This window comes from Eurosta solidaginis, chromosome 2, assembly GCF_040869045.1.
Source record: "Eurosta solidaginis isolate ZX-2024a chromosome 2, ASM4086904v1, whole genome shotgun sequence".
NCBI lineage: Eukaryota > Metazoa > Arthropoda > Insecta > Diptera > Tephritidae > Eurosta > Eurosta solidaginis.
The window spans coordinates 270,281,892-270,307,738 of record NC_090320.1 but is presented as its reverse complement, the minus strand read 5'-3'; the positions used below and the strand labels follow the sequence as shown (position 1 = coordinate 270,307,738).

Sequence of the window (25,847 nt, the reverse complement as noted above, 5' to 3'; positions counted from 1 at the left end):
AGCTACCACCTAACCTATCCTATCCTATCCTATCCTAGGCGGTGGAAATTGTCCCCGCTGATTTAACTTTTCACTAGTTCCTAACTATATACAAATTTCTTTTTGGTACTTTTTCGATACTTACATACCTACTGGTGGAATAGTGTTGAGAAAGAGGCATACTCATATGTAGCCGCAGCTCGTTGTTTGGCACTCTATGTCTAGTTCTGAGCCAGAATTTGGTATCACTAGTTACTGACTTCCCTTGAGGGTAATTAACTAATATCGTATGAAGTTAGAATAGGATGCTCTTGTTTTGGTACAGTTTTGCTTACATTCTTTGGTCATATGCCCCATATATTTCAGCTCCGCTGTCAGTTATCTATTTTAATTTTATTTATGAATCAATTTTGATTACATATTTTTTTCAGTGCTATAATTTTTTTGAATAATTGTTAGTGTAAATTTTTTTATCATACACAAATGCCTGAGCTTCATACTTGGCACTTTCATAAGAAATACGAGCATTTTCATATGATTCAAAATTATATGTGAGGGCATATGTGAGTGCTATGAAAATGTTTTTTTATATTTGAAGTGTGAGTTTGTATCTGTGCATATGATTCAGAGCAAAACAAAAACAAAAGTGCTACAAGTGTACAGGGGTTAAGGAGCCCTGCACCTGCACTTAACATACATACATATGTACGTGTGAGGGTCAGGTATGGTCGTGAAGTTCACGTTCATTTCGTCTAAATATAATGACATGATATCCATTAATTTTGGCGATAAAGTGAGGTCATATTCCAGAGTGTGCTTTCTGCCGGGAATTTGTGATTTAGGAACCGATGGCGTTGTCTGTCTTAGACCAGCTCTTCGATGAGGGATTTAGCTACTTGATGCATTGTTTTAGTCTGTATTATCTTAACTCACAAATGCCCTAACCAACAGATTTCTCAAAACTTATTTTTCACAGATTTTGTTATTATTTGTTAAGAAATATCCCCAGTAAAAATTATATACAGTTAGAACCAATAACAACGAAGTTACATATGCTAATTTTTAAAGGCCAATTCTGCATGTAGTGAATGTAAAAATCAAATATTTTGTGCTTCTCCTGTAAAATTTGAAGTTTGTTGGTTAGGGCTTTTGGGAATTAGGCTAACAATATTTGTTGTTCCTGAAAAACTGGAGCATTTGACGGCGCAACCTCTTAAAAACTGAGAATGAGAGAAACCGGACCACGCCCACTTTTATATACAAAACATTTTAGGAAACACAAAAAACCTGACTATTTATCAAATAACTAATACGCCCAAAATGTTCAAATTTGATGTGTGGACTGATAATGAGACTCTTGACAAACATCTTTACAAAATGGGCGTGGCAACACAAACATGTGATAAAATCAATTTCACAAATATTAATCAGAAATCAAAAACCCTTAAATCTATCATAAAACAATTTTGCAGAGAGCTTTCCTTTACTTTAAGGAATGCTTCGAAGAAAAACTAACGAAATCGGCCAATGACCATGCCCATTTTATATAAAAGATTTTAAAAAGGGTCATGGATTAATAAAAATAAAGCTACATACATCTATCTTCCCAAAAAGAGCTTAATACCAATGGTGCTCCGTTTCCCAAGCGAAATTATAACAGGAAAAAATTAAGTTTTGGAAATGCGAAAAAAAGTTTTGTATCAATGATATTTCTTTTACCAAGTTTTATTGTAAGATCAAATTGGTGGACATTTTATTTTTATTGTGCTTGCCACACCCCTTTTCCGATCAGGCATTAAACAACATTTCTAGAGCCTCAAAACAAACAAATCACTTGTAACAAAATCCGAAAAAGTAATTTATCTGAAACCAACTGTACAAACTGCGAAACTCGCTCTGAGCATAAAATGTTCGGTTACACGCGAACTAAGACACCCTTACTTGTTTTAATATCACATTAATAAAAGCTCATATTAGGTTTGCATGACCCCATGTCACATACCTGTCAAACTGTCAGACATTGAAGACACACAAATTTTGTTTATTAGGAAATCGCTTTTTCTGCTAAAATCATCTATAGAATATTAGATAATTGAACTATAGTATTGTTGTAATAATAATAACTGCATGCAACTGTGGAGCAAAAAAACATGGTCTATATTATGGCTTCTTATTAGCGTTGTAACTATTTTCATATTATTTATTTTTTATATTTGTTAAAAAAGAAGCTAAACTAACATTAAAAATATTTTAAATTAGTTTGCAATACTGGAGGAAATTTATTTTTAGAAGGGCTTAAGGAGATTTAAACCTAGTGCAAATTCAATCTTTGGGGATAATATCGTCTATATAAAGGCAGGGTTATGTACATAAATATTTACTAATACACACACATGTTTATTTAACCTCGAGCTTGTATTTTTTTAAACATTTTCATGCCGAAACACAATAAAAATCAATTGAGTGCAAAAGTGTAACAAGATGAGTTAGTGCCTAATCTATAAACTTATTCAATATATGAACACACGCAAAAAAAAAATGTAAACTGTTATTTGAAACTACGGTGCACATGACAAGCAGCCAAAGCAGCAATCAAGTTTTTTTGAAGTTATACTTCTTTACGCGTGATATAGCATTTTCAGGTCAAATGAAACTTTTTTCAAGTCAAATGAACATTTTTTCATTTTAAATGAAACTTTTTTCAAGTCAAATGAAACCGTACTACTAAGGTAATTGTCAATATATTTATATCGTACTTTATAACGCTAAGTATTTATCAAATTTTTCTTTAAGACAATTATTTCTAATTAGCCACATTGAAGGCAAAATTTTTGCTTAAATTTTCTTTGTGAATTTAAGCTGCAGTTAAGGTCGGCTTAGTTTAGCCTTGCCTTTTGATCGTTTCAATTTCTAGTAGATAAAGTAGCAGGGATATACGCTAGGCAACTTATATACTACAGTTTAACCACCCACTGAAAATAACCACCTATATTTTTTACTTGTATCTACTCCTCTTATATATAAAGCACATTCTTCTTCTACATATACTTCGTTAATAACGTAGGAATAAACCAACGTAGAGAACAAATAGAAGGGACCAAAGAGCATGATGTGAGCGTATTTCCTATTCACTGTCTGACACCAACTAACACATCGGTTGAATCCTCTGTATTATGCTTTTCTCTTTGACCAACGTCTTACCAAACAACATAGAACGATAGCAAGGTATTGAGAGAATCCATTACTTTTACCAACTATATAGTAGGGCATGTGGACTGTGGAGAGATCTTTTTTAACTATGCTGAAAAACATAACGGTAAAAAGTGATCTCTTCTACTCTATGGCGTAGTTACATTGCACTTCACTCGTTTGGGCCTTTGAAAGTATATATATTTGTTTTTATTCTATTATTTTTCATTGTATATTATAGTTAAATGTAATACTTAGAATATATATATTAGAATGGGTTTATTTATTAACCGATATCGCGCCATCGATTTTTCGATAGGATTTGGGATCAGAAAAAAAAGTTTCACTACGCATATCCAAACAAATAATTTTCGAACCTGCGAAATTTCATTTTTTTTTACTTTTTTTGACTTTGATTTTTAAGGGGTTTTTCATGACCTACTAAAAAAATTTTCGGAGATTAAGTTTCCTTTAAACTGTTCTGATCTATTTCGTTGTAGTGCGAATAAAAACAAAGTTTATTCCACCTACGGCCCAACGTTTCGCCAAATTTCCTTGGCATCATCAGGGGCGTAATATTTTTAGATGTGATCGGTACCATCGATTTGTGGTACACTTTGTCACATTAAACACTATGAACACTATAAAATTTTCATTTGATTGTATAATTTTCATGTATACCATCGCTTTTAGCGGACGTTTTTGGGTCGGACAGGGTATACATATGAACATTTTTTTAGTAGGTCATGAAAAAACCCTTAAAAATCAAAGTCAAAAAAAAAAAAAATAAAAAACAAATGAAATTTCGCAGGTTCGAAAATTATTTTTTTGGGTATGCGTAGTGAAACTTTTTTTGCTGATCCCAAATCCTATCGAAAAATCGATGGCGCGATATCGGTTAATAAATCGACCCATTCTAATATATATATTCTAAGTATTACATTTAAATACAATATACAATGAAAAATAATGGAATAAAAACAAATATATGTGTTTTCAAAGGCCCAATAGAGTGAAGTGCAATGCAACTGCGCCATAGAGTAGAAAAGATCACTTTTTACGGTTATGTTTTTTAGCATAGTTAAAAAAGATCTCTCCACAGTCCACATGCCCTACTATATAGTTGGTAAAAGTAATGATTCTCTCAATACCTTGCTACCGTTTTATGTTGTTTGGTAAGACGTTGGTCAAAGAGAAAAGCATAATACAGAGGATTCAACCGATGTGTTAGTTGGTGTCAGACAGTGAATAGGAAATACGCTCACATCATGCTCTTTGGTTCCTTCTATTTGTTCTCTACGTTGTTTTATTCCTACGTTATTAACGAAGTATATGTAGAAGAAGAATGTGCTTTATATATAAGAGGAGTAGATACAAGTAAAAAATATAGGTGGTTATTTTCAGTGGGTGGTTAAACTGTAGCATATAAGTTGCCCAGCGTATATCCCTGCTACTTTATTTATTAGAAATTGAAACGATCAAAAGGCAAGGCTAAACTAAACCGACCTTAACTGCAGCTTAAATTCACAAAGAAAATTTAAGCAAAAATTTTACCTTCAATGTGGCTAATTAGAAATAGTTGTCTTAAAGAAAAATTTGATAAATACTTAGCGTTATAAAGTACGATATAAATATACTGACAATTACTTTAGTAGTATGGTTTCATTTGACTTGAAAAAAGTTTCATTTGAAATGAAAAAAGTTTCATCTAAAATGAAAAAAGTTCATTTGAAATGAAAAAAGATTCATTTGAAATGAAAAAAGTTTCATTTGACCTGAAAATGCTATATGAAAAAATTATGAGAGTGAAATTTTAAAAACTGTAACACAAAAGTCACACATGTTTACCAGTGAACTCCTCCTAAACGATTGGATTGGATTCACAAGTTGGTTCGGGGAGTGGACCATGGCCGACCTATTCCAAATAATCTTGTTTATGGTGCGATGCGATTGAAATTCGGTACATGGGTAACTCTTTAACAAAGATAATATTTGAGAAACTTTTATTTTAGGGAAGTGGTTGAGGGACAAATCTTTTCGATCAAATTCTATACACGGTTCGATTGGCCAGAAGTTTGGTAGATAGGTAGCCCTTTGCCTAAATTAGTATTTACGATACTTTTTTTTTGGGAAGTGGGCCAGGGACCGGTCTATTCCAATAAATTCCCTTCGTGGTTCGATTTGCCTGAATATATACGTAGCACTGATAACTAATGTTCCGATTCAGTCATTACCGGAAGATGCTATAACAATGGACATGATTTGAAAATAATAACATGCAATTGATTCGCGAAATTATGTTACACTTAATGTAAGAAAATGAATATTTATTTAATTGTTCAAATTTCAATTGAAATTTACTAACTTTGTTAACTATCTTTTTCCAGTCCTTTTTACTTCCTTTATATTAGGTCAGTTGAATGTTTGTCCCGCTTTTCATACAAAGCTTGCAATAGATTATTTAGTAACTTCTCATTGGGCTACAAACGTGAAACTTTACACATAGGTTAGAACGCCGTGACAATGCAACAAAAGAAAAAAATCCGTTACGTGGCGCACGAATCGAAATAATTAGATAAGAATTTGAAAATTTTCAAACCAGATTCTAAGTAAGTTCGCGATAAGCTTGGGACTTGAAATTTCAAACTTAATTCAGAGGTCGATGACAGCCGATGACACGATACAAAAAGATTCACTATGGGGCGCATGGGTCGAGATATTTAGAAAAATCGTACGAAACGGAGGGAATTTTGTGATTGATTTTTATGTAAGTTCTCATTGAGCTACAACTGTAAAACTTCACAGATAGGATAAGACGCCGAGAAAATTTAAGAAAAGGAAAAAGAAATCCGTTAGGTGGCGCACGGAACGAAAAAATTAAATAATAATTTGGAAATTTGAAACCGGATTTTAAGTAACTTCTGAGCTAGAGACTTGAAATTTCAAACATAATTCAGAGGTCGATGACAGCCGATGACACTATACAAAAAGATTCGATAGGGGGCGCAAGGACTGAGATATTTAGAAAAATCAAACGGAACGGAGGGAATTTTTTGATTGATTTTTATGTATGTTCTCATTCAGCTACAAGCATAAAACTTAACAGATAGGTTAAGACACCGAGAAAATGCAAAAAAGGAGAAAATAAAAATAAAATAAAAAAATTTTAATCACTTCTTTTATATAAATGGACAAAAATCAGCGAAAAATGTCTCCTTATATAAAGACATATTCTTACTAAACTTAAATTTTTAAATTTTGACATAGAAATTGCAAAAATATTTATGACAAGTAAAAATATAAAGGTGGAGCGCAATTGATTGACTAATAATATCTCCTCTCCTACCAACTTTCCAATCCAAGTAATGTGCGCTCCACTTTTATATTTATTTTTGCAATTTCTATTTCAAAATTTAAAAATTTAAGTTCACCAGTAATATGTCATTATATAAGGAGACATTTTCGCTGATTTTTGTCCATTTATATAAAGGAAGTGCTTAAAATTGTTTTATTTAATTTTATTATAATTTTATTTTAAATTAATTGTTTGCATGCAATTAAAAACTATTTTATAATGCCAAAAAGTATAACTTCTCACGAACCCATTTTTTTCGTTTCGTTTTTCGTTTTATACCCAGCTGTACTTATACACAAGGTATTATAACTTTGATTGAATAGCGGTTCGTTGTACAGGTATAAAGGAATTGAGATAGATATAGACCTCAGAATCATCAGTTTCGAAAAAAAATTTATTAATCCATGTGCGTCCTTTAACACGATAACTTGAGAAAACATTGAGATATCTTCACCAATTTCGGTATACGTACTCATCTAGACCCATAATAGATTGATATTGAAAATGAGGGAAATCCGACGATTACCACGCCTAATTTTTCGATATCGTAAATTAAGAAAAATGGTAAAAATTAGATAATTCAAACCGAATACCGCTTAGATAATGAAATTCCGTAGGTAAATTGGTTTTATGACGAGGAACATAAATTTATGTCACCCATATTTATAAGAAGAAAATTTGGAAGTTTAACAAACCGTGAATCAAAAGCCGTGAAGGATATTACATTGAAATTTTGCAGAGGCACCATGCTTGCCAAATTATATAGACTGCGCGAAGATAATCAAAATCGGTTGTAGACCACGCCCACTTTTCCTAAAGATCTAACCTAAACAAAGTTTGCAATAGCTCTGTGGTATTGAACTACATTCGGCTGCTATTCTGCCTCAGTAGTGCTATAGTTGAGCTAAGAACAAAACCAAAACAAATTTTGAAAATGGGCGAGACCTGCCCCTTTTTTTGTTACTCTTTCTAAAATACTTTTAATTTAATAAGTCGAGCAAAAATCTCCCAATTCGAACGAAATCTAGCATAAACATTTTTTCATAGCTACAACTTTTAAACTGCCTTTTTACTCGCTGAATTTCATTAGTGGTAGCCTCTGTATCTTTTTTGCCTCTTTTGGAAAATGACTTCAGAATAAAACCATATACTATGTACTATTGCGCAGACTTTTAACATTATTAAACACACAAAGCAAACAACAGCAGCATTTCAAGTGCACAGCTGGGTATGTATTGTTCGGCTTCACCCGAACTTAGACTTTCTTACTTGTTTTATTTAACATATATTACTTATGTACTCACCGCTCTTGCCATAATACGACGTTCCAGCTGATTACGATTTTCTTCCTCCAACCGACTGCGTAATTCGCTCATGAATTTGTGATCAGTCAAACGTACAACATTTGTGCCAATTAAACGCTCCAGGGCCGCACTTATGCGTGGTAAATTAAAACTGCAATGCGAATTATTTAAGGAAATATGTTTAAGCACTATTTAAAATTTTTTTTGTTGTATTTTAAACTCAAAAAGTACAAAGTTCTATATTACTTGCTATTTTCCATGGTATTTACAAAGCAATTTTTCTATTTTTTCACCTTCGGCTAATCGCGTCAACAGATAAATTCCAACTGTTTATGTGAGAATTTGGAAAATTTGTTCGTAGTCATTGTGGGGTTATGGTTAACAAAACAACAGATGTATAACAAAGGAAAAGAAAAATCTAGCTTATTTGTAGGCTTTGTTGACAAAATTTGCAGTTTTTTGTTTATAACGTAGGCACGGGGCTTTGTCAACGAATCTCAGTGCTCGGACGAGTGCTAGTGTAGCCATATAAATGGCAGATTTTGATTGTACTTGAAATCTCTGAAAGGACGGGTACCTGTGCGTATACGTAACATTTTAATTTGATTAAATTTTTTTGGTATGAAAGGAACACATAAAAGCATTAAAACGTAGTGGGCCATAGTTCTATAGATGGACGCCTTTTCGAGATATCACAATAAGGGTGGACCAGGGGTGACTCTAGAATGTGTTTGTACGATATGGGTATCAAATTAAAAGTATTAATGAAGGTTTTAAAAGGGAGTATCCCTTAGTGGTATATGTAAAGGCGTTTTCGAGATATCGACCAAAATGTGGACCAGGGTGACCCAGAACATCTTCTGTCGGATACCGCTAATTTATTTATATACGCCATACCACGAAAAGTATTCCTGCCAAGATTCCAAGGGCTTTTGATTTCGCCCTGCTGAACTTTTTCATTTTCTTCTACTTAATATGGTAGGTGTCAAACCCATTTTACAAAGTTTTTTCCAAAGTTATATTTTGCGTCAATAAAGCAATACAATCCAATTTTATTTTTAAACCAATCCAATTACCATGTTTCATCTCTTTTTTCATACTTGGTACAGAATTATGGCATTTTTTTCATTTTTCATAATTTTCGATATCGGAAAAGTGGGCGTGGTCATAGTCGGATTTCGGCCATATTTTATATCGAGTTTAGTTAAGATATATCGTTTTTTGCACAAGTTATCGTGTTAACGGCCGAGCGGAAGGACAGACGGTGGACTGTGTATAAAAACTGGGCGTGGCTTCAACCGATTTCGCCCATTTTCACAGAAAACAGTTATCGTCATAGAATTAATGTCCCTACCAAATTTCACAAGGATTGGTAAATTTTTGTTCGACTTATGGCTTTCTAGACGAATTAAATGAAAAAGGGCGGAGTTACGCCCATTTTGAAATTTTCTTTTATCTTTGTATTTTGTTGCACCATATCATTACTGGAGTCGAATATTGACATAATTTACTTTTATACTGTAAAGATATTAAATTTTTTGTTAAAATTTGACTTAAAAAAAATTTATTTTTAAAAGTGGGCGTGTCTTCCGATTTCGCAAATTTTTATTTAGCACACATATAGTAATAGGAGTAACGTGCCTACCGAATTTCATCATGATATCTTTAACCACTGCCAAATTACAGCTTGCAAAACTTTTAAATTACCTTCTTTTAAAAGTGGGCGGTGCCACGCTCACTGTCCAAAATTTTTCTAATTTTCTATTTTGCGTCATAAGGTCAACGCACCTACCAAGTTTCATCGCTTTATCCGTCTTTGGTAATGAATTGTCGCACTTTTTCGGTTTTTCGAACTTTTCGATATCGAAAAAGTGTGCGTGGTTGTAGTCCGATTTCGTTCATTTTAAATAGCGATCTGAGATGAGCGCCCAGGAAACTACATACCAAATTTCATCAAGATACCTCAAAATTTACTCAAGTTATCGTGTTTAAAGACGGACGGGCAGACGGACGGACGGATATGGCCAAATGAATTTATTTTTTCACCCAGATTATTTTGATATATAGAAGTCTATATCTATCTAGATTAGTTTATGCCGTTACGGATTACCGTTATACGAACAAAGTTAATAAACTCTGTGAGCTCTGCTCAGCTGAGTATAAAAAAAATAATGAAATTTAATGAGCTTACGTCATGAAAACCCATGTTTAAGCCTCAAAGTCTTTCAGTTACAGGAAAAGAAACATCACAATACATGACCAAAAGTTTTCCAAAGCTTTACGTTTTTATGCTATGAAAAGATTTTAAGCGAAATCATCTGCCTTGTAGGTCTCGTGACTCCAATTTATAGAAAAAAGGAGCACGACGCGAATTAGAAGAGAAGCTCGGCCCACATCTCCTCATATGTTTTTGCTTTCGAATGGTAGAAGTCCGAACACTGGCGAACATGTGTTAGGTTCTTTTTTCTCATTTTTCAAACTTCGATTATGAGACATTTTCTTGCCATCAGACGTACATATTTCGTCAATTAAATTAAAATTTTTTTATTTACGATATTTAAAAAAAAATTCTCTAAATTTTGTAACTGAGAATATGCAACACAACCTCAAAAACTTTTTCGAAAAAAATCGAGTATTCGAGGAGTTTTTACGAAAATTTCGAATTTTTTACTAGTTCCCTGAACTTTTTTGAGAATGCAGTCCTTTCTCAAGTTTCGCATATTCGCACATCCGGATATCCATACGGATATCAGTTGACACGGATAAAATCCGGACGGCATGGATATCCAGGTAAATATTCGTTTGAGAAAATATCCGGATATCCGGATTTATAAAGATCCGGTTAATAACCATATTTTTGGATATCCAGTGAAAGCAACAAATTGATGTACCATATATCTTTATTTTACATTAATAACAACAAATCAATTAACAGTGAATGCAAAAAAGGCTCGTATTGAGAAATATGTAATATGATGTCAAATTATTTTCTTCTTGTTCTGGTGTAAGAAAACAAGCGCCGATATCATTTCCCGACTCAAACAATTTCGTGTGGGACGAACTACATTTCCAGCACTTGAAAATACCCTTTCAGAAGCTGTTGAAGTGGCAGGCACCGCAAGATATCTTTTGGCGATTTTCGACAGATTGGGATATATTTTTTCATGGTCTTGTCACCAATTTCTGGCACTGAGATTGTGGTTTATTTGTTCTCCGAATAAGTAGCGCTGAAACTCGTCTTCCTCCCTTTTGTCATTGTCATTATAATTTAGGAGTATATCCATGGTCGTGAGATCACTGTTTTCGGGAGCTTCTACTTGGGCATTTATTTTATTGCACATTTTTTCCACATATTGCACATTTTTTCCACATGACTTTTTATTTTGTTACGAAAAGCATCGGTCTCAACGTGCTTCAACTGTTTGAACCTCGATCAAGACAACTTGCCATATGTGCCATACTGATATTTTCAAGAGATAGATCTTCCATGTCTTTAAAAGAGAAACGTCTTCTCAAGTCTGCAGCTACATCTTCTTTGAATGTTTTTGCCATCCTCGTATCAGTGTTTTTAAATTTCAGATGCTTATTAATAATTTTATGAATGATGGGTTTCACTTTATAAATTGTAATCTCGTTTTCACTGCTAATCACATTTCTTTCAATTTCGAAAGGGGTGAGTAAATATATTAGAACAGCAACTGCATCCCAGTCACTGTCCGAAATTGCGATATTGTGACCGGCCTTGTTGTTGAAAATTGAACGATTAGCAATTACTGCAACAATAGAAGATCTAAGCTCCATAACTCTTTCCAAAATAAAAAGAACTGAATTCCATCTAGTAGGAAAAGTTTTTTAACTGTCTTTTCCCTTTGTATTAAATGTTTCTCGAGAGCATATGTACGTTTACTCGAATGCTTGAAAATCATCACCAGGTTCGAAACCTTTTGGATGACTCCACAACATTCCAGTAGTTTCGTTCCTACATTAATACTCATTTAAGTGTATGTGCACTGCATGGATGAGTGGTTATGTCAGAGCTCAAACCTCGAACAGCATTTGTTATATTTTTCGCGTTGCCGTGAACAATAGTTGTGACCTTTTCTTTCATATCCCATTCTTCCATGTCACATCGAAGCGAGTCTTATAAATTATCAGTTGTGTGGTATTCAGTCATTTCTTCGGTGAGCAAATTGAAAGAGGAAGGAGTTCAATTAAAATCTAAATAATGCGCTGTAAGTCCCAGATAGAATGGGGTGGCTCTTGATGTCCAGCAATCAGTGGTCAAAGCTATATCAGATGCTGAACTGAGATTTTTCATAACTTTCTCCATTTCACGGTTATGCATGGCTCGAAATATACCGGAAATTGTTTTGAGACAAGGAACTATGTACATACTCTGGTTCGAGGACATTAATAAACCTCTTGAATCCATACATTCCGCCAATGAAATGGGCAATAAGTCAACAGCAATCATATTAGCCAAGGCTTGTGTTATTATCTCTTGACGTTCGTTGGACATATACTTATTGCGAAATGCTTGAGCTACGCGTGATATTCGAACTTTCATCATTGGGGGTTTTGAACATTCCGAATTGTGATCAAAATTGCTTTGTGATGAACTGCTACTCAGCTTATATTCTGGCGCAGATTCAGAGAGAAAAGCTGCATCCATACCATTCTCTTGAAGATGGAAAAGCTGATAATCGCTCCATAGAATTGATGTCGGTTCTTTGTTTTGTAGCGTTTTTTCACAATATAAACAAATGTCACTCTTCTTATTTTCACTTTTTTGGAAATGATCCCAAGCCTTGCTGACCATTTTAGCACTCATTATTAGTTTAAATTGACGCTTTGTAAAATTGTTGATGTTTGTCGTATTGTAGCTTTTTAATTTTTGACGTTAATTTAATAACCTACAAACATATTTTGTGAATAATTTTTCGATGTTTGCTTCGTTCGATTCTGATATACAGATATGCAACTTTTATATTCCAGTATCCGGACATACTGATGTACGAATTTTCCATTTACGAATCCGGATATCCGGATAGCCGGATTTTTTGCTTAGCTATTCGGTTATTCGAATATTCGTTTTATCCGGATAGGTGAAAAATCCGGATGCAATTTACAGTCCTAGTACATACTCAATATATTTCGAGCTAAGATGCGGTTTTTCGAAAAATGTCCGTGATATCTCATCGTTCAACCGAATTCTTGAATAGATCAAGTTCGAACAAGCAGATAAGATAGTGTGATATTTCAGTTAGACGTCAATTTATAGAAAAACTTGTGTACCCGTCAGATATTGCTATTACTACATTTGTAAAATTGTCCGTTCTCTCTCCTCACTGCAATTATCCATCCCACTCACCCACTTACCATATCTCTTCCTGTACCTCTTCATTCTCACTATCACTCTCACTCCAACTCTTACTCTCACTTTTACTTTTACTCTCAATTCTACTTCCAGCAAAAGTGAAGACAAAGTAACAATTTGTTATTTGTAAGTATGGCACCGCCCATGTGTGTTTAGTCTACAGTGTGCCCAGTGATTTCACGAGCCTGTTGTGAGATAATTTGAATTCATAATTTTTTGCATCATTCTCTTTAGCACATTTCAGAACACTTACCGAATTCTTAAGAAACTATTTGTCAAGTGAGACTTTTCTAATCCCACATTTGCACCAATTAATATTGGAATTCAAACACCAAACATTGACAGCACAATTTGGTATCGCATGGCTTGATGTCATGCCAAGGAAGGTACACAATTATTTCACAGAATATAAATTCGTATTGTTCAACCTAAGTATCTATCATGCACATTACATGGGTTGATATTATTAATGGATTTATAATAAAATAAAAAAAATAAAAATGTAAACTATGTAAATGCGAAATCTAATGCGCGACCGCCGCGGTGTGATGAAAGCGGTATGGGGAACCCTGAATGTAGGCATAGGATGTAAGCGCAAGCGTTGTAAAAGGTTGTTATATGGAGCGTACTGTATCGATTACTGGAGAATGTATATGCGTAGATGATACAGATACCTATACAACTTTAATATAAAATCGATGACAAATGTGTAACACATCTATGACAAGCCGATAAGAAACCAATAAGAAGCCATTGTCTTTTCAATAACAAGCTGATTACAAACCTACAAGGCGAGAATAGTTATTCGTAATCAATAATAAATTCATTATAAAACTACATACAAGCTCTTTTCAAAAATCCCAAAACTTTTTTTCTGGTATATTGTGACGAATATTAGCATCACTAAGCTGATACTAAATAAATAATCACGCAACAATAAAAAAACATGAAGCAGCCACTTGTATATATATGAACACATAAATCATCATTTATACACATAAATACAAGGCAACGAGGATATACTCACAAACACCCCTGCCAACCAACGCTAACCACTTTTTGTCATTTTCACCTCGAATTCCAACACCATCTCACATTTTTCTAAAAAAATACTAACACCATCACAATCATGGGATATTTTCCAATATTCATATGCGCCTAAAAGTATGTGTATGACAATGTAAAAAAAAATCCTAAAATAAATAGACAGCTGTCATTAAAAATTAATATTTTACGCAAATACGTAGATTTGGCAACATTTCTGCATTTTCTTCAAAGAAATATCGCTTTTTGACTGTAAATGGAGTTAAGTACTTTTGCAACATTTAATTGTTGGTTTTAACATTACTAATAATAATTTATTTTCTACTTTTGCAGGTTTTCAGGTGGAGAATCTTGCAAGTTTACTTGCGAATGCTGGAGCAGATGCACGGTGATATTGGGCATTTCGCTGTAAGTACATATGTAGTTTAATGAAAATAAAGTACAATTGCATTGTACTTTACGCAGGGGAGCTGCAAAAATTGATGCCTCCTGTTCGATTGCAGGAGTACTAAATTGCACCCCCAAATCATGTGATATGCATATGTAGGTACTTATGTATAAATATATGTACATGCTTAAATGCAGCCATTCTTTTTGATTTATTGTTTCTTTGTTATAGGTTATCGTGCGACCTGAAAGGTTCCGGCAACTACCCGGCGATGTTTCAGAATACAGGTCTCACTTAGATTAGCAAAATTTTATTTAATTCATAATATATGTATTAATTATATAATATAAATTTGAGAAAATAAAATTTTTTAATTTAATTTCTTTTCGTTCCATTTCATTTCATTCCATTTAATTTAATTTTATTTCATTTCGCTTCATTCCTTTCCGTTTCGTTCCATGTCATTTTATTAAATTCTATTTTATTTCATTTTATTTCGTTCTATGTAATTTCGTTTAATATTATTTCATTTTATTAAATTTCATTTCACTTCATTATATTCCAATTTATTTTGTTTTATTTCTTATAGGTTTTTATCATTGCTTTTCGTTTCCATATCATTTCATGTTTTTCTACCTCATTTCATTTAATTCCGTTTCGTTTCATAACCATATTCTTTAGTTTCATTTCCATACCATTCCATTTTTTATTTCATATCGTTTTATATTTTTCGTTTAATTTCGCTTCATTTCCATATAGTTTATCTGATTCCTATTTCTTTTCATTTTATTTCGTTTCATCTGATTTCATTCCATTTCCTTTCAATTTATTTCAATTAATTTCATTTCATTCCATTTAATTTAATTTAATTTTATTTCGTTTTATAGAATTTTCTTTAATTTAAGTTAGCTTCCTAATTTTTTTTTCATTGCATTCCATTTTCTTTGATTAAATTTTATTCCGTTTCATGAAATTTTGTTTAATTTCCCAAATTTTATTTCATTTCATTCAATTTCATTTCACTTAAATTCATTTCATTTCTTTAATTTGACTTTATTAACTTTAATTTAACCTAAATTCCTTCCGTTTCATTTCATCCCATTTAATTTTAATCTGTTTCACTTCCTTTTACGTTATATATTTTCTTTTATTGTCGTTTCCATATCCTTTAATTTTTTGCCAATTTCATTTCATTTCATATAGTTTCATATCATTTCGTTTTATTTCTTTTCATTTCCATATGATTCCTACTGTTTCCATTTCATCTTATATCATTCCTTTCCATTTCGTATAGTTTCATATTTTTTTGTTTCTTTTCTATATCATTTCATTTTATTCTATGTAATTTCACTCCATTTCTTTCCATTTCAGCTCGCCTTATTTTATTATATTTCATTAAGTTTAAATTCGTTTCAATACATTTCGTTTGATTTCATTTCTTTTCACTCAATTTCATTTCGTTTCGTTCCATTTTATTTAATTGTTTTTAGTTTAGATTCTTTTATATAAGAGCTATTAGGCCGGTGGTTTTTAAGCGAAAAACTAAGTTTTCCTTTATCCTCCTACGCGTTTCGGTACATTTTGTACCTTCCTCAGGGAGATCTGTTTTTATTAATAACATAAAACAATTATTTGCAAAGAAACATATTACACAACATTGAGAATTTCACTTACATTACATTCAATTAAATTAAAAAAATTGTTTCAAAACTATTTACATATATTCGCGCTGCATCCTTTTCGTTGCTCATCTCATCACACTGTGTGCTTTTTGATTGCTGTGAAGTAAGCACAGTTGATATTGTCTACGTCCTCTTTGAAGTTCACACAGTCTTTTATTCGTTGTTGTATTCGCAAGCCCTCTAGTGTTAGCCTTGTTTTTCTTCTTCTTTCTATGTCCAATATTCACGCATTCGAAAAATCAGCTGAGTGATTGTGTATTGATAGGTGTTGCGAAAGTGCCGTAGAGGTCTTTTTGTTTCTTGCGTCTGCTTTGTGTTCGCTTATTCGTATTCCTAATGATCTTTTTGTTGTCCCTATATAAATTTTGTTGCAGTCTTCGCCAGCTTTTCCCTTGCATTTGATTTCGTATATCACATTATGTTGTTGCTCCTTTTCGATTGTGTCTTTTGTTCGTGTAAAAATTTTATTTAGAGTGCAGTGTGGTCTGTGCGCAAATATTACGTTGTTGTTGTTTATGATATTTCTCAAACTTTTGTTGTCCGTTAAGCCTGGTATGTATGTAATTCCTGTGTATATTATGTTATCCCGTACATTATTGTTTTGTGTATTAATATTTGAATGTTCAGTATTGTTAATTGTTGTAGTTATTAGCTTCTCAGTGACTGCATTAGGGTACCCGTTTTTGTATAGAATATTTTTTATTTTCAACTTGTTTTCATTCCTGAACTCCTGATCACTTAAAATCATAATTTTTCTTATTAGGCTTATTGCCGTGTTCTTCTTTTGGGTCCATGGATGGTTCGAGTGGTAGTTTATCATCCTCGATGACGCTATGGACTTAGAATACCAATTCGTTCTCAATTTTTCGTTTACTCTAGTGATCTCAATATCTAGGAATGCAAGTTTGTTGTCTTTTTCTTTTTCTGTGGTGAATTGGATTTTCGTGTGTTGTGAGTTTAGGGTTTTGAGTATGATTTCCACGTCCTTTTTCTTAACTATGACTAATATATCATCTACATACTTATCTATGTATTTAATATATATGTCGTTAGATTCAAGTTCAGAGATACTGTCGTCAATAATTTTATCTAGCACTATGTCTGCTATTATGGGAGATAGGGGGTTTCCCATTGGCATTCCATAGATTTGTTGATAAATAGTGCCATCGTATCTGAAATAATTGTTGTCCCTTAGACAAAATTCAATAATTTTCTGGAACTGGGCTTTGGTTAGAGAGGTGTGCTCCTTTGGAGTTGGCCAATGTTGCATTATGTTGTGAATTGCTAGATGAATGGGGATGTTTGTGAAGTGTGATATCACGTCAAAAGATATAAGCAATTCATCATAGGCGATTTTTGTTTTCTTCAGTTTCTCTTTTACTTGGAAAGAATTTTTTATATTATATTTTTCGGAGGTTGCTTTCTTCAAAATTTGGCCTACATATTTTGCGAGATTGCGGCAAGGTACATTAACGGACGAAGAGATCGGACGGAGAGGCATGTTGTTTTTATGGACTTTTGGAAGTCCATATAATCTAGGCGCAGTAGCTGCATTGCATGTTAGCTGTATTTTTTGTTTCAAGTTAATGTTTTGTTGTTTATAGATTTCGTTAACTATTGCATTGTTTTTCCTTTGTAACTTTTGTGTTGGGTCCTCTCGTATGGTTTTGTAAGTGTTCTTATTATTTAGCAGGGCTTCCATTTTAAGTTTGTAGTCCATTTTATACATTATAACGGTTTTGTTGCCTTTGACGGCGTTGGTTACAATTATATCTTCCTTATGTTTGCTAATGAATTTTTTCGTGTTCTCCAACCATTTTAGTATTATTTTTTCTTTCGGACCGTTCCTAATTTTGTTCCTGAAAGTGCTAATTCTCGTTGCTACCTCGCATCTGGCGGTGTCTTTGTGTCGTTCGTCGTCTATTGTCTGAATGTTCTGTTCCAAGTCAGCGATTAAGTGTATCGGTGAGAACGTTTTCCTTGTTACCGGTGCAGCGAATTTTTTCCCCATCGATAATACCCAACGACAATCTTGGGGTATATCGATGTTGGTTTTGTTTATCAGCGAATCGTTGTTCACTCTCAGCCCGTATTTCTCTATATTTTTGTTAATTTGTGTCTTAAGTTTTTCATTTAGATTAATTTCTGTAGCAGACAATGTGTTATTGTAATAAATATTTTGATTATTTAAAATTTCCCGATGTTCATTTTTTTCTAGCTTGTTTTTGAGTGTCATTTTAATATGTGTCAAGTCTTGTTTTATGAGTTTGGTTTGTATATTTGTTTCTTTTAGTTCTAAATTTAATATTTTTCTCAAAAATTCTATTTCTATTTTCTGCAACTGTTTTCGTGTTATGTCGAGTTTGAAGCTGTGTGTTAGTTTTCCTGTCTTACCCTTAAGATGAGGTGGTGTGATTCCATAGTCCTTACAGTTCAATAGGAATTTCAGGCGTTGTTGTTGCTTGGCTAGCTTTTTGCTATTGTTGTTGAACTGCTTAATAATCTAGCAGGTATCGTCGTCATATTTGTATCTAATGTGTTTGAAAAAGTGCTTCATGTTGTTTTGTTTAAATTTTTTAGTTTAAATTTCGTTTTATTTTATTTTATTTCATTTTGTTTCATATTACTTCATTTCCATTACATTTAATTTCATTCCACTTGATTTCGTTTTGTTTCACATTATTTCATTTCATTTCATTTTATTTCACTTCATTTCATTTGTTTTCCTTTCATTGTGTTTCATATTTTATTCCATTTCATTTTGTTTAATTTCGTTTTTTCACTTTTTTTCGTTTAATTCTAATTTCATACCACTCTATTTCATTTTATTTTATAATATTTTTTTTTTGTTTGTTTTATTTTGTTAAATTTTATTTTATTTTACTCTATTTTTTTTTAATTTATTTTTGTTTTGTTTTATTTTGTTATGTTTTATTTTATTTTATTTTATATTATTTTATTTTCTTTTATTCTATTTCGTCATATTTTGTTCCATTTCAATTCATTTGATTTCTATACTTTTAACTACACTGAATCTTGTTTCATTTCCTTCCATTGCCACTTATATTCCTTCATTTAATTTAATTTTGTTGCATCTCATTTCGCTACATTTTTTGTTCATTTAGTTTTATTTCATTTCACTCCATTTCATTTCGTTTCATTTCGTTTAATTCCAAGTCATTTCATTTTATCTTATTTAATTTCAATTAATTTCTTTCATTTCATTTCGTTTTACTTCATAATATTCTATTTTATTTAGTTTCATTTCATAGAGTTTCATATCATTTCGGATTATTTCTTTTCATTTCCATATGATCTATATGTTTTTAATTTCATTTTATATCATTCCGTTTCATTTCTTATAGTTTCCTTTATTTTCTTTTACATATAATCTCATTGTTCATTTCATTCCGTTTAATTTCATATGGTTTCATATTTTTTCTTTTCAGTAAATTTCTTTCTGTTTCGTTTCACTTCTTTCCGTTTCATTTTATTTTGCTTCATCTCACTTCATTTCATTGAAATTATTTTTCTTTTAATTCGTTCCACTCCATTTTTTTAGGTCAATTCACTTTATTTAATTTTATTCCATTTCATTTTCTTTAGTTTCATTCCAACTAATTTTTTACTCTATTTACTTTATTAAATTTTATTTTAATTTTACTTATTTACTTAAAAAAGTTTTCTTTTGTTTTGTTTCACTTTACTTTTTTTTATTTTATTTTTTTAAATTTATTTTATGTTATTTTTTGTATCGTTTTCAATTTTATTTGATTTTAGTCTGTTGTTATTTTATTTAAATTTTTTTAACAAAAATGTTAATTATATAAAAAGTATGGATCATTTGTACATAACATAGTTAATAAAAGAAATGTGGAGCATTTTTCATTCCGCATGTAGTTTTTGAGAATTAGGAAAACGGTTTTTTGATATTTTAAAGGACGGTCTGGCAACACTACACATTGACGTTCAAAGGTGTCATTGGCACCTAAAAGTATGCAATCGTTGCCGACTAACAGCTCACACGTACATGAAATATCCCATTTCTGCATGGATAAAATCCGCGCACTGCCTATACAAAATAATCCACTTTTTTAATCACTTTTTTACTCGTACATTATCCAGTTTTTTACACAATTTTGGTTGGCAGGGACATGTAGTCATCAGCCGAAGTTGGCTCTAACACATGCACACGCATATATGTAGCTCAATTACCAATCAGGAGATACAGCAGAGGGCGAAACGTCTATACTTTAGTAGAAATATGCAAATGAAGCGACGGAGAGTATAAAAGCAGCGCAAGCTGTGCAATCAGTAATCAGTTTGATTTAAACACGCAAATTAGTAGTGAAGTAAGAGTTATTGTGAAGTACTCCCAAAGTAGTCTAATAAAGCCCATTTTGCAATACAGAATATTGGAATATCACTTTAGTGATTCTAACGTTAGCTGAAGGTTTCAAATAGGCGGAATTTCCCTACATTAGTTACAATATTAACCTTTGTTGTGAGTTAACTTCAACACTTGGGCGAGCTCTAGTTAACTGAAAAACATTAGTTTCATGGACGTACACCTGTATGTTTACACAAAGAAATTCACGAGTAATTGGTACTCAATTAGTAAATAAGTTATATAAGCTTAAGCTCCCGTCACGCCAGTTTGCAGGAAAAATTAAAAGGAGCACGAATGGAAATTGGAAAAGAAGCTCGGCTTGAATCTCCTTGCAGGTATTGCACGCCAAGTTTTTATTCATATGTTAAAGCACACTTGTATCCACATGCACCCTTTAGAGTGAATGTAGATTTAACATAGGAAACATCATGCAATAAGAAAAATGTAATTTATATATCGCAATAGGAGAAATCAAATGACAATTAAATATGTACTACGCCTCCTCGTTGACTACCTTGACATTGACATTTTAATATAAATAACAGTTTTTTTTTTTTCTTTTGACGAATAGTAGGTGTATGTGCCTTGGTGCTGCAATGTCAACTTGTTTGTTATTGAAGTGGTTGCGTTGCATGTGTCAAACGATCGATGATGAAAAGATATAGCAAAACAATTTTTTTATTATCTATGGCGTTCGCAATGTACTTATTCGCGTCACGTTGTAGGTTTTCCAATAACACTTGAAACCTATGGTGAATGTGTAACTTGTGGTTAGTTGGTTTATGTGCTGCCCGGCAAGTGAGACCGGGCACAAGTAACGCTCTTGGCTTTCTCCTGAATCGAATTAATTATCATCTTTTTTAAGTTACTGTACACTGAGCTTGTTTTTACTGAAACCATTTGTTTAGATCAATATTATTGTTGATGTTATTTATGGATCACAAATAAGCCGGTAGCTGTTATACGCCACGGCTGTGCATTCACTGAGGGAATGGGTGACCGTCTCGTTGCAACGCCTACATCTGTCCGAATACTAAAACTTAATACTTAGTAAATCATCTGTTGCTTTCGGGTGTGGTCCGGCCAGATGCGTTTGGCGATCTTACATGATGCGCTCTCCCTGTATGGAGCAATATTTTGAAATTGGTCTAACTCCACCTGTGTTTGTCCTATATCAATAAGATTTTGTGTCTGGGTCATTGTTGTAGCCATAAAAATAGCCCGCGATGGTGTTGTAGATTTTGATGGTCCTTTGCCTGATATAGATCGGGTATCTTCTAGTAACAAGCACCATTAAGGTAAAAGCCCGACCATCTGGAGAACGTTTTAATATGACCACATTGAACCATCCCCCTCCACATTCACTACATCCATGATGAATGTGGGGCCGCCAGAGCTTCGGCTGCTAAAGAAATAGAATTCGCCACGTGTAGGTGAGGTTAAAAATTGGTTTGGAGAAGCTATAAATTGCACTCGCAGCCCCTTGAAATGGTTGGAAAAGTTGTCAATTTCCGGTTATTTACGGAATAGTTTCGGAATCATTCAATATTATTTCCTTGTTATTTCGAAGTTATTTGCAGAGTATTTCTCGGCTTTCAATGGGTTGTTTCGGGATCGTTTCGGGGCTATTTATGGATCAATACACGTCTTTTTGATATGAATTCGGGACTACTTGGGATAGTACGGGACTATGGTCCGAATTATTCCACGACACATTCGGGACTATCTGCGTATAGTTTCGAAGTTGTTTTCGATATCATTTCAGGATTATCTTGGACTGCTACGTGAATGTTTTCGGAGCCATTTCAAGGCTATGCGGGAACTATGTCGGACGTATACTACGGGATATTTTTGACCTTTCGCCGAATCATTTCGAGTTTGTTTTCGGAAATATTTGGAGACCTTTAAGGGATCATTTCTAACAAACGTTTTTCAGAGAATTGGGCCACACAGTTTTAAAAAATTCGGTATATCCCTCCGTATTCATCATTACGAGCGTATCTCCCAAATATTTTCAGATTGTGTGCGCTTTCACAATCATCATTAATTGGAGTTTAATCGCCTAAGCCATTTTGGCCGTTTTGCAGCAAGTTACGGCACCTATGCCTGCCAAGGAAGATCAAGTCTTCCTGCCCCTACTAACTCAGTGGAGGTCTCCTCCTTTCCTTTGCTTTCAAACTGCGGCATCGACTGAAATATTTTCTTGGCCGAAGTATCTTCGTCCATTCGCAAAACATGACCTAGCCAGCTAAGCCTTTGGGTTTTTATTCGCTGCATTTTCGTCTTATCTGCGTAAAGCTCATACAGTTTATCATTATACCACCTGCGATACTCACCGCCGGAGTCACGGACAGAATGACAAATCTGCCGACACCTTCCGTAATTCCGAGCCATACATCGGGAGAGATATGATGAGCGCCTTGTAGAGCGTGATAATTGTTCGTCGAGAGAAACTTTACTTATCAATAATCTGTCCAGTCAAAAGTATCATTCGTTTGCAATAGTTTTTCTCCGTTTGATTTCTATGCTAACATTGTTTTTGCTGCTCCAAAAATACGACATCTTTTGGTTTCTTTATCTAATCCCGAGAAGGTAGAACTCACAGTGCATTTGTTCAGGCCAATAATATCAATATCATCAGCGTACGTCAGCAATTGCACGCTCTTACAATAGATTTTACCATCACAGTTTAGTTTCGCTACTAGAATTATCTTCTCCAGCATTATGTTAAAGAAATCATATGAAAGGGAGCCTTTTCTGAAGCCTCATTTGGTTCCGAATGGCTTGGAAAGGTCCCTCCAAATCCTAGCGGAGCTTGTGGTTCTGCTCTACGTCATTTGGCAGAGCCTTATTAACTTTGAAAGTTCGTTAAATTCAGACATAGCAGCATAAAAGCAGCTTTTTCGCCATTGTCAATGCTTTCTCTTATCTGTGGTCATCTCCAGGATCTGGCACATCGTGAAGATCTCGTCGATGGTAGATTTAGCACGTCTGAAGTCGCACTGATGACGTCCAATCAGTTTGTTGACTATGGGGTTCAGTCTTTTGAACAGTAAGCTAGATAGAACTTTATACGCGCTATTAAGCAGGCTGATTTCGCGGTAATCGCTTTTCTTGTGGATTGGGCAGGGTACAATATAGTTCTTTACCAGCTCTTCACCTCCGAGTTTGAACAGCTCGGCGGTATTCCATCATTATCTAACGCCTTGTGATTTTTTAGGTGGGATACATGCGTTCCATTATCGGCGATTGAGGTATTGGGTTCGTTGTTATTGTTGTTATATTAGCGATAAAGACACTCCCAGAAGGTTTTGGGGAGTCTTATCGATGTTGATGGTCCTTTGCGGAATAATACAGATCCGGTACGTTCCGGTAACAAAGTACCATTAAGGTACTAGCCCGACCATCACGGGAACGATTAATATGACCACATTATACCTTCTAGGTCAACCCACCTCACCACCCACTAGTGCCATGACGAACTTGGGGTCGCCAGAGCCTCGCTTGCTAAACATGTTTATGATACATTTACATTTGTAACAGGATTTCCCTCGCGTAGAGCAGGTTGATTTTGGGTTACGGATGCTTTGAAGCTATAAAGCTTTATATTGCGCTTATCAACCCCTTGAATCCCCGTATCGGGTTCGTCTTCTCCCTCGCTAGCTAGCAATGAGGAGAAGTGTTCCCACTTCACCTTAAGCACACTCTGCACGTCAGTTACCAGGTCGTCATTATCGTTCCTTTAGAAATCTTTTGTGTGCGATTAATTTTCAAGATCATTTTCTTGACTGTTTCGGATCTGTTTTAAGGATCATATCGGAGAATATTGTAATGTTTTTTTGTCGTTTATGCGGACTGGGCCGCGGTTATAGGCCATAAAATACCTACATACATACAACAATACAAGTGAAGCTAATATAGTAAGTTTTAAGATGGTTTTTATAAAATATTTTCTTTCCTTCTTTTAAATCAAACCCGTCTAGTAAATCATAAATATTCATCATTCAACATTCGTCTTCAACAGCGATTGACGCCTATTAGCATTCTAATATAATTTATTGCCCTGCTTGATGAAATACAGTTCTAGATAGGCAGAAAAGCGTCATGGATATACAAAGTAGGTACAAAAAAACCATTTATAAGCTTAAATCCTTGCGTATAACTGATGGCATGATTGATTGATTTATTCGGATAGTTTTGCAAATACAAAGCCGTTGAAATAAGACTGTTTGTTATTTTATATATATAGTTATGAATATCAGTCAATTGGGCTGCGTTTGAATAAAAGTGGGGAAATATTGAATGCAATGCTTGCGACTTGCTAGCAGAAGAAACAAAGAAACAACAACAAATAGAAAAAGCGTGTCAAAATGAAATTCATTTTTAATAGGAATCATAGACATAGTTTAATGCGCCAAAGGGACTTTACGGACGTATCTGTGCATATGCTTAGTCTTCTCTACTGAACATACGGCGTATTGTGAAGGAGTAAATGGATGTGAAAATAGTGTTGCAATAAATGAGCCACTTTGTCTTCGTTCGGGTGAGGATAAAGTTTTAATGACAACGGGAAATATAGCACACCTTTAGGCGTTTAAACTTTTGGGAAATTACACTTTATTTGTGCTTTGATTGGTTAATTTAGCGGAAATGTTTGTTAATTAACTGTGTATATTGTTTGTTATTTGTCTGGAAAGCACGCCGATACAACTTTTTGTATCTTGTAAGCCTAAAGATGCCAAATCTTCTGAAGTGTAGCGAAATACTGCGCCTACAAGGCGGTCCCATGGCCTTTCCAGTATAAAGCCAATACAAAAGGAAATTTGAGTGCATTTGCCTCACTACAATGACTGTCGCTTAACTCCATGAAAGAAGGAAGGCTGTCTTGAATAAGAAGGAACCTCTCTATGCCATGTAAGTCAATGTTAAAGGGCTGATCGCTTTTTAGCATCCCTGGCTGGTTGTTGTTGTTGTTGTAGCGATAAAGCTTGTACCCGAAGGATTTGGGCAGTGTTATCGACGTGATGGTCCTTTGCCGGATACAGATCCGGTACGCTCCGGTAACAAGGCACCATTAAGGCGCTAGCCCGACCAACTCGGGAACGATTTATATTGTAACGAATTTACTGCAATTCCCCT

General features: G+C 33.8%; 1 protein-coding gene across 2 annotated transcripts in view; it reads right to left on the bottom strand.

Annotated features, from left to right (window-relative positions):
* LOC137242768 (golgin subfamily A member 6-like protein 22) overlaps nucleotides 1–25,847 on the bottom strand; it is a 102,939-nt gene that overhangs the window by 36,313 nt on the left and 40,779 nt on the right. For both annotated transcript variants that reach the window (XM_067770020.1, XM_067770021.1), the window contains exon 2: nucleotides 7,828–7,978. In XM_067770020.1, coding sequence (XP_067626121.1) covers nucleotides 7,828–7,978 — 151 coding nt within the window. The remainder of the gene's footprint in view (nucleotides 1–7,827; nucleotides 7,979–25,847) is intronic.